Raw genomic sequence first — 20,189 nt, 5'->3', positions numbered from 1 at the left:
TCGTCTGCACATGAAATATTTTTCAATGAAACTTTTTAAGCCTGAGTGTAAATTGAATTACTTTCGCGTATGCTACAAGTAACACATGCGTCTAGTACTATATACTACGTATCTCTCTCTCTCTCTCTTTCTATATATATATATATATATATATATATATATATATATATATATAGAGAGAGAGAGAGAGAGAGAGAGAGAGAGAGGAGAGAAAGAGACAGACAGACAGAGAGAATTTACGAGGAGCTTCTGAAAATGTTGTAGTCCAATCCAGAAGGAGTGTAGGTACTAGGTAGAAAAATGAAACGTAGTTTAGAAAAACATATCTCTGTACGTATATACAAATTCAAATTTTCATATTAATAATGAAATTCTTATTGTTTCTCAGGCCTCTGAAGTGATTATGTGTGCCCAAACATAATTTTACGAACATCCAGATCCTAACTGTTATAACATGTTTGTTCCACCAAGGGAAGTCACTGAAGTAAATTAATTAGGAAATCAGTGAAACACGACGGGACTCTCCTCCGTTATATACAGTGGTGAAGAAGTAAGTGGCTCAGTATAAACGTGGTGATTTCTCAACAAATTATGCTTTACATCCATAATGATTAAGAGCAATGACTCTTCCCAAAATCATGGATGCAATTTGTGACATTATTATTGAAAATTGCAGCATTTCAGCCAGTGGTGGATATAGCCCGGGGCCGGAGGGTCTAGGCCACCCCAGTTTTAGAGTGACAAAAATAATTTAAGGTATTATTTATATGGTTTTTAAAGTGTATAGTAAACTCACGATATACTTATTATAGTTTGAGGTCTGGCTGCACCTCGCTTTCTGATAAAAACCTCTCACCCCGTTTTTACCTTCTCAGCAAAACTTGCGTCAAAGATTGTGGGCATTTCTTTGGAACGCGTCGGTAGCATAATTCAGAATTGTTTGGGTATGCGCAAGTTCTCGGCATAATGGGTTCCCAAAAAATCTGCCAGGAGAATAAAAGAGTGACGGCATTAAGAGAAGTCCTCTTCCAATTTGACCGTAATGCTGATCAATTTCGCTCACGAATAGTAACAATGGACGAAATATGGTTCTACCACTATGATCCTGAAACGAAACAACAGTCAATGGAGTAGTAGCACTCATTTCTCCCTCGCCCCAAGAAGTTCAAGACACAGAAGTAGGTTGAGAAACTGTTTGCAACATTCTTCTGGGATAAATATGGAGTCGTACTCATAGACTACCTCCGCTACGGTCAGATATTTAATCCAGAATCTCTGCATTACTTACAAAACTGAAAGAAAAGTTCGAAGTTCAACGCCGCGGAAAATGAAAAGAATGGAATTCTGTTCCTTCAGGAGAATACACCTGTCCATCAAGCCCCTGCGAACACAACTGACATTGCATAATCTAGGATTTCAATGTCTAGATCGTCATTCTTATTCCGCAGATTTAGCCCCGTCTAACTATTACGTGTACTTATTTCCCAAACTTAAATAACACTTGAAAGGACGTCATTTTAAATCTGATAGGGGTAATGCTACGAACAGTGGTACGAGAAAATCTTCAGATTTTTTAACTTTTCTGCAAAAACTGGAGCACTGTAAAAGGTAGTATATTGACAACGGGGGAAGTGTAGAAGATGTAAAACTTCACCATTCCACGTGCACTCCTGGGTTGGGTTACGAATTTTTCAGCAGTTCCTAGTCAATATGGTAAACGTCACGTCAGTACTTTGAAACAAAATAAGTAAGGGTACACTAGTATAAACCAATTACTAACTAAAGATCAGCACTCTGACAATACGTTTTATTGGGAATCAATTTAATTCCATAAATTTATTATTATCTTTTGCAAGAAGGGAAAACACAACTCTTTATCCCCTTCAAAAAATTAAGCTCTGGTAGTTGCAAACTAAGCTGTTATAAGCACATCCTCTGAATATTGAAAGCCGAGAATACTGTTTCAGAAAAAAAGAAATATAGAACCTTTAAATAAAACAAAATATGAAACTGAAAACTTCAAACCTGGATAAATAAAAACAAGTTACGTAACTGTTTTTACCTTTCTTTTGTTCCCTTCGAAGTTGATCCAATGAGAAGAAAACAAATCGACCAAATCTAGTATTGTTCGCTAGGCACAATAATTAAAATTCATAAAGAAGTATAACTAAAATGTACCTCAAAAGCGCTAAATTAGAAAACAGAAGTATGCGTGCATACCCAGACACTCAAAGAAGAAAGTTTGAGGACTAATCTGCCACATAGTAAATGCATGGAAAGTAGACTACAATTTGACGATGAGATTGGTTATGATACTGATATAAAATACTACATGTAGAATGTTTAAAGATTGTAGAGTCTGGGGGAGGGGGAAGTCTAGGTGTCAGTCAGGGGGGCGGAAGTAGCTACTAGGGGGGCGCTCGTCCCCTTGCCCCCCTCTGGCGTCTTCACTGTTGTGGAATTAATTAGATAATAAGTAATTATCAGCAGCTAACAAAAAATGAAATATTTGAAAACATTACTAAAAATATATGAGCGCTCAAATCTGTCACTGACAGGATTTATAATTACTCTCAGCATCGGATTTACTTGCATTTTCTTACTTTTAAACATAATTTCATTTACAACTAGTTTCCTTTTTACTTTTACTTTTATAGTTCTAAATTTCTGGTCACCTTTCGTAAATGGAAGTATGTTAAATCTTAGTCAAATCGCGGAAACACTGTACTGTACCGATGACCGCCTCAATCATCCACCGCCCGAAACAGAGAGTAAAAACAGATTACATTTGTTCTTCATAAGACTTTCAGCCCTTTGCACTGTCGTCTGCGGAGTGGGGAGGCCTAGGAGGGAAAACAGTGCAGCCACTACATCCAATATTGCAAACGTCCTAATGACGTTGCTCAGTAATTAGACACATTCCAATATAATCACATAGCTTAGAAAATAATAATATAAATTAGGAAATTTTAGCGATTCGAAATGTTTTTGTACCCAATGTACGTAAATACGGGACATTTTGGGGTCCCGGGAGAAGTTTTTGGGACAACGGGAATGGTAGTGAAAAAACGGGACAATTCCGTTTTTACGGGACGGTTGGTCACCCTACGCTACACAGACATTTCAATGAAAAAATGACACTCCTAATCGAGAATGAGCATTTATATTTTTAAATTTTGTATCTAAAATTGCAAAAAAGGCAAAAAAAAAAAAAAAAAAAAAAGGCATTTACACATCCAAAAGTTGTTGAAGGTATTAAAAGGCAAAATAGGCAAAATAAAAGAAATCACTACAGGCTCACAACAACACAAAATGAATTTTCCCTTTTAAAAAATACATATACATCTTTAAAAGAAAGGCATTTTGCCAAAGTTCCGGGCTCTACTTATTAGATACTGTTTTTAGAGAAGTAAAGCTTTTGGACACGAGAAGCACACTTTACAAACACTGTTTCATCAATTTCCCTCTCAACATCTGTACTAAAAGTGTTTCAATGATGTTTTATTTTTTACAGTGATCGTGTGATTCATTCCTTTTACAAAACAAATTATTAAATTGTTTTTAGACCTATTTATTTTTCACGCTTTTAGTGTTGGCAGATTGTTTCGTTTGATTGTTCTTTTATTACTTTATTTCGTTTGTTTTAGTTATTGTTTTTCATCCTTTGTTTTATTTCCCGCAAAATGTACAAGAAGTCAGTATTACGTACTTTGTTTAACAAACAAATGAAATGTAAATAAAGTAGTTACCAACTATAGGTTTAAAAATGAATTTTTAGTAGTAGTTATTAAGGGAAAAGAAATCAAAGGTTATATTGTTTGCTAGTTAATCATTTAAATGTGCCATATACGTAATTATTGATGATTACTAATTTGATTTCCATCGTCATTTACATAATCTATTATGTTTGCCAAATTGTCAAGATTAATGTACTTTATATTTTCAATATATTACCGAATAACTATGATCATGTAACACATGGGCTGAAAAGTCCCGGGCCTAACAAAGAAAACACCGTTTTTTTGGTTCAAAATTAGCTTTATTCATCAACGTAATCTCCATGAAGAGCAACGCAATCAGTCCAGCGCCGCTCTAACATTTCAATACCACTTTTGTAGAACGATTTATCTTTTGCCTCAAAATAGGCCTCAGTTGCAGCGATAACCTCTTCATTCGTGCGAAATTTCTTACCGGCGAGCATTTTTTTCAGGTCTGCGAACAGCCAGTAGTCGCTGGGAGCCAAATCTGGCGAATACGGTGGATGTGGGAGCAATTCGAAGTTCAATTCATGTAGTTTTGCCATTGTTTTGATTGACTTGTGACACGGTGCGTTGTCTTGATGATACAAAAGTTTTTTCTTTGCCATATGCGGTCGTTTCTTTGCAATTTCGGCCTTCAAACGCTCCAATAACGCTATATAATAGTCACTGTTAATGGTATGTCCTTTCTCAAGATAGTCGATGAATATTACACCACGCACATCCCAAAATACCGAGGCCATAACCTTGCCAGCCGATTGTTGTGCTTTCGGGCGCTTTGGACGAGGTTCACCAGTTGCTGTCCACTCACAAGTAAACCTTACGTTTGGGTGAATCGAGTTGCTGACTGAGACACATATGAGAAAGTAGTACTAAATGTGGTCAGTATTTCAGTGAAGTTTTAGGTGCGAAGCTCCAGGGGTTTAGGAGATACAGCTACCAGAACATCACATGAAAGTACAGAATAGTCTTCATACAGTTGGAGGTAAAAGCTCTGTAAGACCTCTTGTAACGACAAAAGATGAATAACAAATATATGGGTACATATTAGGACTAGGGGGAAGTCATATAGTAAGGGTATACCTGACGGCGGCCATCTTGAAATCCGCCATTTTGAATTAAGGTTAAGTTTTTAAAATAGGAATAGGGTCATGTGATACATGATTTAAGGCGCAAATTTAATCAGAAGAACAATGGTGACGTTAATTTTGATTTACGCGCAATTGGTAAAAAGTTACAGGGAAATTAAATATTGTTGCTGCATATGTATTAGTCCTTTACCCCACCTTGTAAATTTTGTGTTAATGATAATAATTAAATAAAAAGCAGATGGATAAATATTAGGTCTATGGTAAGAGTTGCCTTGATGGCGACCATGTTCAAATCCGCCATTTTGAATAAGACAAAAGTTTTAAACAAAACGCATAACAGTGACACCTTATTAATAGCAATTTTTACCATAAATCCAACGGTATAACCATTTTTGCTTTATCATTAACCAGCACTTGTTATCGCATAAACAAGTTGCTAATTTAAGGAAAAATGACCAAAGTGGAATTGAGTCATAATTGAACTTGGGTCTTTCTTCCAGAAAAGTCCTCAATTAGTACAATCAATATGTAGTTCAGACAAGAGTGCATGACTTGCACAAATGCTCTGCTCACAGTGAGCACACCTGACAAAGGCAATCCAGTTACACTTAACACATTTGTCGTTAACAATTCCGTCAAAGCAGTAGTCGTAAGGAGCGATCCATTTAATTTTGTGCTGGTTAATGATAAAGCAAAAATGGTTATACCGTTGGAGTTATGGTAAAATTTGCTATTAATAAGGTGTCACTGCTTATGCGTTTTGTTTAAAACTTTTGTCTGATTCGAAATGGCGGATTTGAACATGGCCGCCATCAAGGCAACTCTTACCATAGACCTAATATTTATCCATCTGATTTTTATTTAATTATTATCATTAACACAAAATTTACAAGGTGGGGTAAAGGACTAATACATATGCAGCAACAATATTTAATTTCCCTGTAACTTTTTACCAATTGCGCGTAAATCAAAATTAACGTCACCATTGTTCTTCTGATTAAATTTGCGCCTTAAATCATGTATCACATGACCCTATTCCTATTTTAAAAACTTAACCTTAATTCAAAATGGCGGATTTCAAGATGGCCGCCGTCAGGTATACCCTTACTATATGACTTCCCCCTAGTCCTAATATGTACCCATATATTTGTTATTCATCTTTTGTCGTTACAAGAGGTCTTACAGAGCTTTTACCTCCAACTGTATGAAGACTATTCTGTACTTTCATGTGATGTTCTGGTAGCTGTATCTCCTAAACCCCTGGAGCTTCGCACCTAAAACTTCACTGAAATACTGACCACATTTAGTACTACTTTTTCATATGTGTCTCTGTCAGCAACTCGATTCACCCAAACGTAAGGTTTACTTGTCAGATGCCGATCGTTTTGATTCCGGAGTGAAGTGATGGATCCATGTTTCATCCATGGTCACATATCGACGCAAAAAGTCCGGTTTGTTACGTTTAAATATGGCCAAACACTGCTCAGAAGCATCAACACGTTCTTGTTTTTGGTCAACAGTGAGCAAACGCGGCACCCACTTTGAACAGAGCTTTCTCATAGTCAAATGCTCATGCAATATAAAGCCAACACGTTCTTTTGATATCTTTACGATGTCAGCTAACTCACGCACCTTCACTTTTCGATCATTCAAAACAAGTTTGTGGATTTTTTTTATGTTTTCTGATGTTACTGCCTCATTTGGACGTCCACTGCGTTCTGCATCATCGGTGTCTCTACGACCACGTTTGAAGTCAGCAAACCAACGTTTTATTGTTGTTTCTGATGGAGCGGAGTCCCCATAACACTTTTCAAGCCATTGCTTCGCTTGAACGGTATTTTTTCCCATCAAGAAGCAGTGTAAAATTAAAACACGAAATTGTTTTTGATCCATTGTTTTGAAACTAACACAAGTAGGGTCACTCTTAGCACAATAACTCACAGACGAATGAATAGAATATCATGAAATTCTCACAGCTGTCTTGTGAAGGTTAGTATTCACTGAAAACAAGGTGACTGCAATACAACTAGCGCCATCTATGTGTTAGGCCCGGGACTTTTCAGCCCATGTGTTAAATGTAAAATGTTTAAATAATTGATCAATAATTACTTCCTTTTATTGATATCATCATCGTCATCATTGGTATTCTGGCATTATTGGCAGGTCACTTGTTGCAACTCAGAAGCTTGCATGCTTCACGGTCTTTCGCTAAGCTCTTCTCTTCATGTACGATTTCTCTGTTTTGATATTATCCTTTAATTGTAGCCTCTTTCGCCCCTCCCTCTTTTTCCTGCCATCACACCATCTAAAACTTCCGTCATGATACAGTCCCTTCTTAGCCAATGTCCCAATCAGTTTTTCTTCCTCTTCTTAATAATACCTAAAATTGTTCTTTCTTCGCCCACCATTTTTAACACCTTCTCATTCGTTTTCCGCTCGATCCACGTAATTCTCTCTGTTCTTCTCCACAACCACATTTCGAAAGCTTCAAGGTGTTTTTCATTATTTTTGCGTAATGTATATATTTCTGACCTATACAGCACAATACTTACATGAAACACTTTATGAGTCTTTTTTCTTTAACTCTTCGTTCAAGGTCCCACAAAATGGTATTTTCTTCCTCCTAAAGGTTTCTTTCGCCATTCTTATCCTTACTTTTATTTCACATTCACATTTCGTATCATCGCTAATAATACTACCCAGGTTTCGAAAACTAGTCACTTGTTCTATTTTCTCCCCTCCTACTTCTATATTTACCACCGACCACTTGCTTCCAATCACCGTGACTTTTGTGTTTCTAACATTTATTTTAGATGATAAATAGATGTATTTCACAACGTACTTCAAAATCATGTTTTGATATTTTGTAGGCTTTGCACGTAAGACATATCTAAACAAAAACGTGTATTCGATTAATAATGGAGTTTATTTAAATATAATATGATAGTTCCCTTGTACTGGCAGAAGGGTTGGCAACGCAAGTTTGTTTCTTTTTCGGATTCTGAAGAAATTCTACAGTATTATTAGCGTTTAACGAAACAAGAATGTCCAAAGACACAAACTAATCGATAAGTCCAATTCAACTGAGAAAATTGACATAGATAGGTGTTAAGTCCTCACGCGTAGTTTTAGAGAAAATTGAGGGAAACGAATATTTTTTTTTTTAAATAAAAATTGATGCTGTATAATAAGTGCGCCATTTATTGTATTAAGATGAAACTAATATTGAAGTGTATTGTAATATCCTGCACATGGCTCTATTGACAAACAAACTGCACATGCTTATGTTTACAAGCATTAACCATAATTATGCGTCCTACAGTACTTCGATTTGCTACGGTGCTAGACGACAGGAACAGCGACACCATTGCTCATGTGACTACAAGGGCCACCAGCACCACTGCCACACTGGGGCATCTATATAACCAGGAAGATCTCACCGAAAATCATCAGTCTTCGGCTGATCACCTCCACTCTCTTAGCTTGCCTGGAACTTTGATAGGAACATAATTCAAAGCCTCTAGTTTGGTCGGAACTCTAAGCCTCCTTTCCTATCCACTTAGTTTACTCGGAACTCTATGGGACTCCTAACCTCAGCCACCCAGCTTGCGTGGATCTTTGTGGCCTTTAAACCCCCTCTCCTCTGCTTGCGTGGAGCATTGGGTATCCTAAATCCACTCCGGCTTGCTTGGAGTTCTGTGGAGATCCTTCCCTAGGCTACTTGAGTCTTGGGATACCATATTTTACCCTGTGCATATTTTACCCAAGTATTAGAGACTTATATTATAATGATTTCTATAACATACTGTTTATAGAAGAGAGGATTTTGTTGTAAACCTTAGTAGTGGGAGTCTGGGAGAAAACGATTATGGACTATAATTTGCTCTACCTATGCTCTACCTATTCCTGCTTAAGCAGAACTTTACAATATCTTCAGTAAGCTTTTCATTCTCTTATTACTCAGGAGACAGTACATAGTAATGCTAATGTGTTATAGTTAAAGTTGCAATTAACTCTTAAATATACTTTCTGTTTAACTACAATATTATGTAGACATGAGACATATATGAATTCATAGATAGCATTGAATTGGACAAACTGGCAATACTTGAGAATTAATTTTCATGCCTTCTATCTAAAAAAAATCAGGAAAAGTATTTTATAGTGATAAATAGTGGTCTACATATTTAGTATGTCGTCCACTGCCATAGTTGTAGTTTTTTTTTATTTTGCTTGAACAGATTGTATGTTTACTACAGCAACCAACGAACGATTTTTGATTACTCTTCTTGAAGAACATTTCGATATTATTATTATTCAAAATTTGTTACGAATAACATAAATTATATTCTACTAATAAAACTTGCACTCGCACGGAAAATGATTCCAACTTGCGTGGTTCACTTTTAGAACAGGACATAGGATTATGTTGCCAATGCTCCCAAGTATTTCGTGTTTCCTTTGACTTCATTAATTTTGATATCATCATACAAACATCCATTATACACAACAAAGAATTCCATCTCTTGTATAAAGTATTTAATAATAGTTTTTTTTTTTTTAAAAAAAAGCAGAGATCACACATTTGGTCTTAAAACGCCTGAATACCCAATTTGGCCTATTGCCAGAATATATAAACTGGACTTATGAATGTGTCAGACACACCAAATGTTTCCAATATATAAAATACAGACATAGGCCTGATTATGAGACGGATTGTTTATATAATCTTGTATTACGAAATATAACTACAGATTGCCAGGAGAAACAAACTCTATCAAGAACTGAAGAATTTTATTTGTACTCAACTATTCGGCTACACCTAACTACGAGAAACCTGTGAAAATAACCACACAGCGAAATCATATTCTAGCGGCAGACAGTGTAATTTCCTCTCTAACTTATTTTTCCAATATAAAGATTTCGAACGGACAATAATTAATTCTCTCGATTTGCCAACATGCCATTCAGTGAACTTTACGGTTGAATAGCGGAAACTGCCAGCTAGACACGATCTTAATTTTACTTTCCGTCTCCAAAATCTCCAACGAACGATTACTTCTATGGAAACACTTCTAAAACACGAAGACACTCTTTCACCTGACTACTTTTCAGATTTCTACTTGATTTCAACATTTCTTTGGACTGTGATCGCAATCGCCGGACTCATTATTTTACTGCTGATCGAGATTGGCATTTACCTGTGCTGTACTACTTATACCTAGGTATAAACGTATTATTAACAATAGTGCCTGAAAACAGTGATGGTGACTAGTTATAATTTAGGCCCCTGTGCGTTTCTTGATTTTGTGCTATGCTTTGTGTAGTTTCTTGGTAAGTTAAATATTTTCCCTGATCTTCTTTATGGCATAAATTTTTACCTGATAACTGGTTTAATTTTTACCTTCTAAAATAGGGGAAAAGAGTTTGAGTTTTACGTCCCACGCTTATGCCGGTTAGACTAAAGGAGAAAAGAATTATAAGACATGTATTTGATAAAACATCTATCTTACGTTCCCAGCTATTAAAAGGAAGAGAGCGCCTGTTTCGGATAATACCCTATATGAAACGAGACAGAGCAGTATGCCTCATTTCATATAAGGTTAGTATTAAAATGGGACCTTAAACTCCAACCGAATTCCCTTTTAACTTAAAGGGCAATAATGTGAGACGTAGCGCCCAATACTCCACTAAACAAAAAATCAAAGACATGAAGTACAAGGATAAACATCTTTACATATTACCAGCTTTACTGGGGTGCATATATGCTTAGAAGAGATTATATGCCTCTTTCTTCTCGAACAGAATTGACTACTCCGCACTATTGTCTATGAAATCTAGTAGCTATAGTTTCCTATTGTAGTGTTGTAGTATTAATCGTATCCGCTCCTTTGATCCTTTATCTAGAAAATAAAAAGAATGAAATGAGATCTTAAGTTTTACGTGCCACGGTTATGTCGGTTAGGCTAAAGGAGACGGTGATGATGAGAGATGAGTGAAATGGTGGAATGAAGTAAGTGGGAGAAAACGGGAGAACCCCGAGAAAACCCACGAGCACGGTGTTTGCCCACCACAAGGTCCACACGGGATCGAACCAGGAACCTCAGGCAACGGAGTTGAACGCTTTACCACTGAGCCACTGAGCCACCGCGCCCCCCTAAAAAATCAAGTACATCTAGGACTGATAGAATGTTGTTGATAGAGTCATCGTATTTATGAGTTTGTGGGTCTTGTAAATGTAAACGGTAACGTACGGAAAGTATTACGTTTCATGGCTTTTCAATATTAAAGTAGTAAAACATTACTAATTTATTATTGATACTAAATTTATTACAATAATGTTTTAAATATAGAATTTTCTTCTGAATCCTTCGGAAATTCTTTCTGAAATACGTTGCATAATCGAAAGCAAACTTGTTTCTAATTTCTTTATTGACTCTGAATCGTCGAGATCGTTTCTCTCTATAAATGAACTTGTCACCGGAATAACTTGAGCTTCTAGTTTTCGGAAGTTGTGTCCTTCTCTTCTTCCTGCAGCTTTTGTTTCGCTCTATGTTCTGGAATTCAGGTCACTTGTTGTATTCTCTGCTGTATGCATTTTCCGGCCGAACAATAGAACTGTGAGGATCTGAAGATTCACGGTAAATGTTCTAACTTAATATAATAGGCTTATTTTTCTATTTTCTTTTTACATTCCTTAAAGTCTTCTTGTTTAAACAGCTAGGTTTTCTTTGTTAGTCAAAGGAAAAGGGGATAATGAAATCTTGCTTCAATGGGGCAGTTTTTTTAAAAAAAAATATTTTTTCCTTCGTTTTTGTCTGGATGAGAGAAAAGTCAGCTGCAGTTCTCTATTCGTTGCATGAACATTTTATAATAGTATTGAAGGAAAGGGACGAGAACACATTTGCTCATCCCCCTTAGTATATCGTGTTTTTAACGATGCTACCCTCAGGAAATGTAGCTACATTGAAGGAGAAACAAAATACTACACTAACTAGGTATCTGTTTTTCTTCATATTAACTTAGGCTCTGCCTCTTTATCTTTAAGTTTAAACAGTGTAATATCATAAAACGAATCTTCCCTGGGGGCAGCAAATTGTTTACGTTTTTAATAAACTATAGAAACTTTAACTAGACCCCTTTTGTTATTGGAAGCTTCGAAGTTTTGAATGCTGTTCTAGAATAAAATACATAAAACCACAGTAGCGTAGAAATTAGGAGGAGGATGTGAGGCATTGGGCCCTGCTTCATGATCACAGATTTTCATTATATTTTGTTACATTATTGTCTGCAGAAAAACTGAAGGATATTACAGAGGTTGTTCAGTCTACAATTGGCCAATTTCGACTTACTTAAAAATTTAGAAGAATCCATGGCGCCAAGTCCGTAAGTGCTCGGTGTGTTTCCCTTGGTTCCTAACAATAGTCCGACAGCGTAATTTCCACTATAATAGGCTTTTCTGAAGAACTGGAAGGGGAATCTTGCCTCATTTCCTTGGCACAGCTTTCCAAAGTTCTTCCACAGTTGTCACACACCGTTTTCCCAAAGTCCGTTTCAGCAATCCAAATCCACAATAGTCCATAGAACTTGCATCGGGAGATTTAACAGGTACCTCATTGAAAGGTATCAGCTGTATACCACTTGCCTCCTCCATCTCCCCGTAGAATGCGAGGGACGATCGTCAGGTATGTGATGAGGCCCTGTCCATGTGAATGCGCACCATATTGGCATCATTTCCGTACATTGTTGGAATCTCATGCTTGTAGTTCGGCCGCATGATCTGCTCCTGAAAATACTGCGAATTTATTTTGCAGTTCTTCGCCACCCTGTAGAATCTTCAGTTTACCTCGGTAACAGTAGCCAGTAACGACCATGAACCCTTTTGGGAAGGATTCTTTACAGACACGGACCCACCTTCTGAAGTTCTTGGCGCCTTTCTCTCGGTACATGATGGCTCTCGGTTTGCCGCAGTCGGAAAGGTAAATCCATGCTTCATCGAGCGTTACGACGTACATCCACCTTTGTTTTGTCAGATGTCGTTCGAACAGCTTCCGGGTGTTGCACTTTCGTTCCTTTTGGTGGGCATCCGTGAGAAGATGGCCGCGAACTTTCATGACTTTTTCCAGGTTGAGTTGATGGTGTAACGTCCGGCTCACAGTCCCCAAAAACACGTTAAGACGATTAGCCATACACCTTTGTGTTTGCATATTTTCTTCCATTGCCATTTTACGAAGTTTCCTCTGCATGGTGGAGATGGCCTTGGTGCATTCCCGCTTCCTAGGCAACTTCGTTGGTGATCGAAATGGTGGAGCTTCGTTGCCCTTGTAGTCCAAGAAATCTAGAGCAATTTTACCCTCAACCTGGGCAAAATTGCAACCTTTAGTTTTACACCTGTATTTTGTTTAGGTACCTCACCTTATGAAAATATCCAAAATCCGACAAAATCGGACCACGGGAACACCCCCAAAAACGGTTTCAAAATGGCCGACCATGTTTTTTTGAAAAAATCGTAGACTTTCACGTTGGCGGCTCTAGTAGCCCTCTTAATTGACACAGAGACATGAATAATACCTAGTTGGAACGCTCATAAACCACAAATTCCAACGAAGTGACTTTTGTACTCATCATGCCTAATCCGTAGAAGAAAAAGAAGAAGAAAGTTGATTTTTGTTTTTTAATTGATATTCCTTGGACCGTGGCAACACTGTACGTCCTCATACGCCGGCAGAAAAATTCCCACGCGTAGACCAGACATCGGTAACAATAATATAAAAAAATGAAGGACGTAGGTTCAACAGTAAGGGAAATAAAAATTCGGAACCGCGGACAAAGAAGGGTCACTGTGTATATTTTTTACTGTGGTCTAACTTCTGTTCCTTAGATCTAGCATCCTCCCTAATTGTCACATAGACATGAAGCATACCGCGTTGGAAAGCTTATGGAACCCCCTTGCCAGTGACGTATCGTTTGTGTTCCCTGTGCCCAACCTGTAGAAAAAGAAGAAGAAGAAACCTGGAAAAAATTGGGAAAATCTACACTTTTACCTTTCTTGGGCTCTGGCAACCCTGATAATCGTTGGGTATAGGTAGCACAAACGATACGTCGTTGGAAATGGGGTTCCATAAGCTTTTCTACATATCATAGTCTTGCATGAACCTAGGCACTGAAGAACCATGGTTGATTCCCTCACACGTTTGTGTATCATCTGCAGAAGCCTAGATCCTGACGATAACCTCATCTAACTTCAAGAAAAGGAGCTGAAGGAGTGAACAATGCCAGTAAGGCTCGCGGTAGTAACATTCTCGCCGCTACAAGTATGGTGGTTCATGTTTCTTGTCGCAAACGTTTCATTGATAAAAAAGATATTGCGATTGCCCTAAAAAGGAAAACGTCATCGCCGATGCAGAAACGAGTTACTCGCTCGTCGGATGGGTCCTTCAACAGCAACAGTGACTGCCTGTTTTGCGGAACGCCTGTCTTATTTGATGACCGTCACGTGTTGAAATCAGAAAATGTGCGAGTGAAAACACAAGCATTGCCACACAACATTTTAAAGTGTTGCAATGAACGAAACGACACCGGGTCATAAACTGTCCGAGGTCGAATTGAGTACTTCTCATCTGATCTTCATGCTGGAGATTGTGTCTATCACAGATCATGTAGTATCAACTTTCGAACAGGTAAACCAATTCCTCAACAATACTGCACCGACAATCAGTCAGCATAAAAAAAAATCCGGGCTGGCCGACCTACAAATGATGAGAGAATCCGAGCATTTCAGCGCATTTGTAGTTATTTAAGAACACGATGATGAGCAACTAACTGTGGGAGAACTTGTTACAGAAATGGGCACATTTCTTGTAGGGACTGATCACATTGCATATGACGGACGACACATGAAGCGTCAACTAATGGAGTAATTCGGTGAAAAAAATATAATTTCTATTGACAGTGGAAAAAACGACTTCATTACACTTCGAGAAACTGCTAATCACATTCTACGAGCATATCGTGATTTACCACGAGAGTATGATGAAGAAAAGGAAAAAAAATAGAATAATAGAAACCGTAGCTCGACTGATCAAAAGCGACATAAAATCCAAACTACATATCCTTCACCCAGCGACTTGAGCATTCAGGAATTTCTTCAGTACATTCCACCTAGCCTTAAACTATTCTATGCCATACTTTTTGCCGGAAAGGGCAATGAAACCAAAATAACATCGATTGGCCAGTGTTTGATGCAAGCAGCCAGACCAAGAGATATGTTAGCTCCTCTGCAGTTAGGTGTTGCTGTGCAGCTGCACCACCACTATCGATCGAAACACCTGATTGACAGGCTGCATCACCTGGGATTTTGCTCTTCATATGCGGAAGTGCAGCGGTTTGAACGCTGTGCTGCAAGTACATTTGGTAATCGTGTGATCGAAATGCCAGCAGACCAGACTCTCCTCTTTGCAGCGGATAATGTAGACCATAATCTCCAAACGCTGAGTGGTTTAGGCACATTCCATGGTATAGAAATGTTGGCGGCCATTACTCCATCTACTACTACCAGTCTAACCATTCTTCGGAAGCCCGTCTCTGATGCTGATGTAAAGTCCTTTGCCAGTGTTCCCATTCACGCATACACTGAAGCCAGGGCTATTCTTGAAAAGGTCAACTGTGAACTTGTAACAGCACCATCATCGAACGAAAGCTCCCTGGATATGTTGTGGAAACTTTACTGGCACTTTCCGTCACGCACACCAAACTGGTCAGGAATGATGCAGGCCATTCACGCAGATCCATCTCTTCATCATCCAGGGAAATCCACTGTTCTCTGCTTACCGATTATTGACCTCCATCCATCTTATATGCCATGCATCTATTCCACTTTAGTGTACCTGAATAATCTTGCGAGAAAATATACAGTCACACCAATCATCACCTTAGACCAACCACTGTTTAGGAAAGCTTCACGTATCCTGCATGACAGAGCACATAACATCAGTATTAAGGACACGGTTGTCCTGTTGGGCTTATTTCATACTCTCATGAACCTTCTAGGAGCAATTGGTTCCCTGATAGATGGTTCAGGCTTACGTGAAATCTTGCATGAGGTTTTATGGAGAAAATTCGGTTGTACATATGTTAAGTGGCAAGTCCGTAGCAAGAGCCTTCCGTGCACACATGATGGTTGACCTCGCATTAAGTGCATTGCTTGTGGAGAATGTTTTTCTGGAGACCGATAACGGAACACACAGAACTATCAACGATGCTTACTCTCTCTATCAGAGTCTGATGTCGGGTGAGATTACTGTAACTGGAGCTATTTCTTCACATCTTCTTCAAGAAGCCCGAGAAAAAATAGAAGCACGAAAGTCAGAACTTATTAACACATCAAAAAAAGTCAGTTGTTTCTTGCATACCAGCGCATGTTGACTACAGCAAGGAAACTTGTGGCAGCAGACCGAATAGGAAGCTGGGAGGATCACCTTGATTCTATAGCAGAGTGCATTCCCATTTTCGCTGCAGCAGGACACTTCAATTATTTGAAGTCGACTTGCTTGTACCTGCAAACAATGTTAACGCTGCCATCGGTTAATCCAACGTTCACGAAAGCTTTCAAAATGGGTTCTGAGTTATTAGAAGAAGCAACCGTTATTGGGCTGGGTTGTCCTCTGATCTAGTCAGAGAGCAGGTTCTGATGAGATCGCTAAAATCCACTGGAGGTCTAACCCATGGGAGTGGAATGTCGGAGATGCAACGATCTTTGTGGGTGCTCTCAATGCCAGCATGCTCCGAGTACAATCTGGCGATGTAAACTCTTACTCACACAGATATGTCACTAGCGAACAACATAAAGGAGCCGAAACGTCAAGAATGTCACGTGATATCAGTGACACACGTCGCATGCTTGCACGACTGCAGCTCATTTCACCATTTGACGGAGACAAATCGTTGAGAAACATTGCCACTGGCGTCACACCGGATTCCTCGGTCAACGTTCATAATTTATTTTCAGTTAGGGCAGACCATGCGAAGAAACTGTCTGGTAAAGACCTGTTCACTGTGAAGGGGAAACGTGCAGATAAAGTCAAAACTCTAGCATCCCCGAGTAGTGTTAAAATCAGCAGCGATATCTCCGTCGATTCGAATCTTTTGTTTCAAAGACTGTTAGTTGTCGCTAATGCAGGCAGCACATCTTTAGAGGAGACCTTAGCGCATGAATTATGTGCCTACCCACCGGCTTTATTTGAGTCACCCAGCATGATGCGTAAGGCAGACAAAGCCCCACTGGCCTATGCGATACGAGAGTTCAGCAAGCAGCAGAGCTCACAGTTTGAGTGAACGGAGCCAGACAATATTCTGGATGTCTTAGACGGAGGATCTCTGTTTCATAGACTACCATGGTGTAAAGGCAGTTCGTACGACAATATCGCTGCATCATTTGCTGAGTATACGGTTCGTAAATATGGCACATCAACCATCGTGTTTGGTGGGTATGGAATTTGCTCACCATTGTTCATTGCAACTGTGCTTCCGGGTGTGCAAGAACGTATTATACTTGCAGAAAGCATGCCCTTCCATGTACTATTGCTAGTGGTGTGTGCAAAGAAACTGAATGTTCTAACTCTTTAAATGAATATGGTGAGGACAGTGTTAGCGTAGGCGATGACGATGTAGATGTATAATTTGCCTCCCAAAGTATTTCGTCTTCCCATTCTTTTGCTTTAGAATATTTTTGCTTTATATATAGGTGTTATGTTTCTATAAAACGAATTGTATTGTACACTGTATTATGGTATGACCTTCTATTTGTTATTGCTTTGTGGCGTATGCCAAGAAACTGAATGTCTTAACTGTTTAAATGAAAATGGTGAGGACAGTGTTAGCGTAGGCAATGACGATGTCGATGTGTAATTTGCCTCCTAAAGTCTTTCGTTATTCCCATTCTTTTGCTTAAGAATATTTTTGTTTTATGTATAGTACTTATATTAAAGCGACCTTTGATTTAAAGAAAGAAACAAGATTTTTTTTTCATGCGTAGAACGATTATCAGGGTTGCTAGAGCCCAAGAAAGGTAAAAGTGTAGATTTTCCCAATTTTTAAAGATTTCTTCTTCTTCTTTTTCTACAGGTTGAGCACAGGGAGCACAAACGATACGTCACTGGCAAGGGGGTTCCATAAGCTTTCCAACGCGGTATGCTTCATGTCTATGTGACAATTAGGGAGGATGCTAGATCTAAGGAACAGAAGTTAGACCACAGTAAAAAATATACACAGTAACCCTTCTTTGTCCGCGGTTCCGAATTTTTATCTCCCTTACTGTTGAACCTACGTCCTTCATTTTTTTATATTATTGTTACCGATGTCTGGTCTACGCATGGGAATTTTTCTGCCGGCGTATGAGGACGTACAGTGTTGCCACGGTCCAAGAAATATCAATTAAAAAACAAAACTCAACTTTCTTCTTCTTTTTCTTCTACAGATTGGGCATGATGAGTACAAAAGTCACTTCGTTGGAATTTGTGGTTTATGAGCGTTCCAACGAGGTATCATTCATGTCTCTGTGTCAATTAAAAGGGCTACTAGAGCCGCCAACGTAAAGGTCTACGATTTTTTCAAAAAAACATGGTCGGCCATTTTGAAACCGTTTTTGGGGGTGTTCCCGTGGTCCGATTTTGTCGGAATTTGGATATTTTCATAAGGTGAGGTACCTAAACAAAATACAGGTGTAAAACTAAAGGTTGCAATTTTGCCCAGGTCAAACCGCATTTTGACTCGACTATTGTACTTTTTAATAACATTTTTTATTCCACTTAAACTGATGTTCCAACCATTCTTCTTGCACTGTTTTATAATGACAGAAACATTAAAGTGGGCGTCATAAAGAGCCGCTACATAGCCTTCCCAAAACCGGTTTAGCTTTGGCAGCATTTTAGTCATAGCGCGGAAAACCACACACTTGGAAACAAATTTAACACAACACTCACAACAATGGTCCTGTTTTGTGCATTATTGTCGTCCGCGCGGAAAAACAACTCGGTTTCCAGGAAGCCACTGCACAACACTGCAGGACGCCACGAGCCAGGTCGGATGAGTCCATTCTGCCCGGGAGGGGGAAGGAACGAAATCGGCCAAACATAGGTTGAACAACCTCTTTATATCATGTTTATCATCTGTCAGGAAGTGTCTCATTTTCGAATATTCAAAATTACTGTCCTCTTGTCATTAAAATACGTTCCGACGGATCTATCAAAACATAAATATTACTTTGGCTAGCATAATGAGGAATGTACGAGGATTAAATGGCTACCGGGTGATGGAAGTTAAGTCGCACCGTTATTGTTTGTAAGTGAGAAACGGTGCTGATGTGCCTACAATGGAAGGTGTCCGAGACCTAGACAGTAACATCACCAATAGCTCTACTATCAGTATGATATTGTATTTCCAGAACTTGTAGTATGACAAAATAGAAGGCTTTATAGGCTGAAAATGAGTTTTCTGCAAGGATACATTTGCTAGTGGTGATCAGAAACCATTTGTTTCAGTTCCATAAGGTGACTGCTAAAGCCGTTAATTCTTCATTGAGTAAGAGACATACTGCGAAAAATCAAAGTTTAAGATGGACCTTGCCTCGTGTTCTAATTACCGTCCACCTACTATACCAATTCGTCTTCCATCATATCACATTTCAGTGAAATTGAAGTAACTTGTGTACAGATAAAGATTTCGGTTTCCTCTGAGAGGGAAATGGAACTTCACGATAACGCTGTATAGGTTGGTTTAGTTTCATCTCACAAGTCAGAAGTATGTAAGTATATCACAAGTCAGAAGTGTATGGCGAATGGAGATGAGGTGTGACGAACTTGAGTTCATATGTCACAAAGAGCATTCGGAGTCTTGGAATATGAACTGGGTGAGGCAGTGACTGAGGATTTTGGTATTGTAAATTCTGCAAATGAGGTTTGGTTAAAAAAGAAAAGCCATATGTTTGGGCTGACAAAAATTTCTGAGAATTTGCACTACAGATGCCAACGGAAAAGGAAGGAAGGTCGAAACTCGAAATAAGTAACAGATTCTTGTACGTGATTTGGCGTTCGATTCTGAGTAGTGATGCTGGCCTCAAGTACTTGTTCGGATGCCACTTTAAACTGTAGTTCCTACCTGAAAAGATATACAAAACTCCAATCAACAAATAAATTAAAATTCAAAGGAGACTCTACTCACAGTGTTATTACTAGATTCCGTCTCATCTAGTCTTTTGGAAGGTAGACATCAACCAACCAATCAATCAATCAATCATAAAACTTCAACTAAAAATTGAGACAAAAACCACGAAATACGAGCTAAT

The 20,189-nt window shown here is 38.6% G+C and overlaps 1 protein-coding gene across 1 annotated transcript; it reads right to left on the bottom strand.

The window, feature by feature from the left end:
• Positions 1-6,211: 6,211 nt before the first annotated feature.
• On the bottom strand, positions 6,212-6,697 carry LOC145679309 (protein GVQW3-like). Its single transcript, XM_081749896.1, has one exon. The coding sequence runs from the start codon at positions 6,695-6,697 to the stop codon at positions 6,212-6,214; it is 486 nt and encodes a 161-aa protein (XP_081606022.1).
• Between the last annotated feature and the right edge of the window lie 13,492 nt (positions 6,698-20,189).

Source organism: Thermobia domestica, chromosome 2 (genome assembly GCF_964235325.1).
Source record: "Thermobia domestica chromosome 2, izTheDome1.hap1.1, whole genome shotgun sequence".
Classification (NCBI taxonomy): domain Eukaryota; kingdom Metazoa; phylum Arthropoda; class Insecta; order Zygentoma; family Lepismatidae; genus Thermobia; species Thermobia domestica.
Note: the sequence above shows the minus strand (reverse complement) of the source record. Positions and strands in the feature narration are given on the sequence as shown.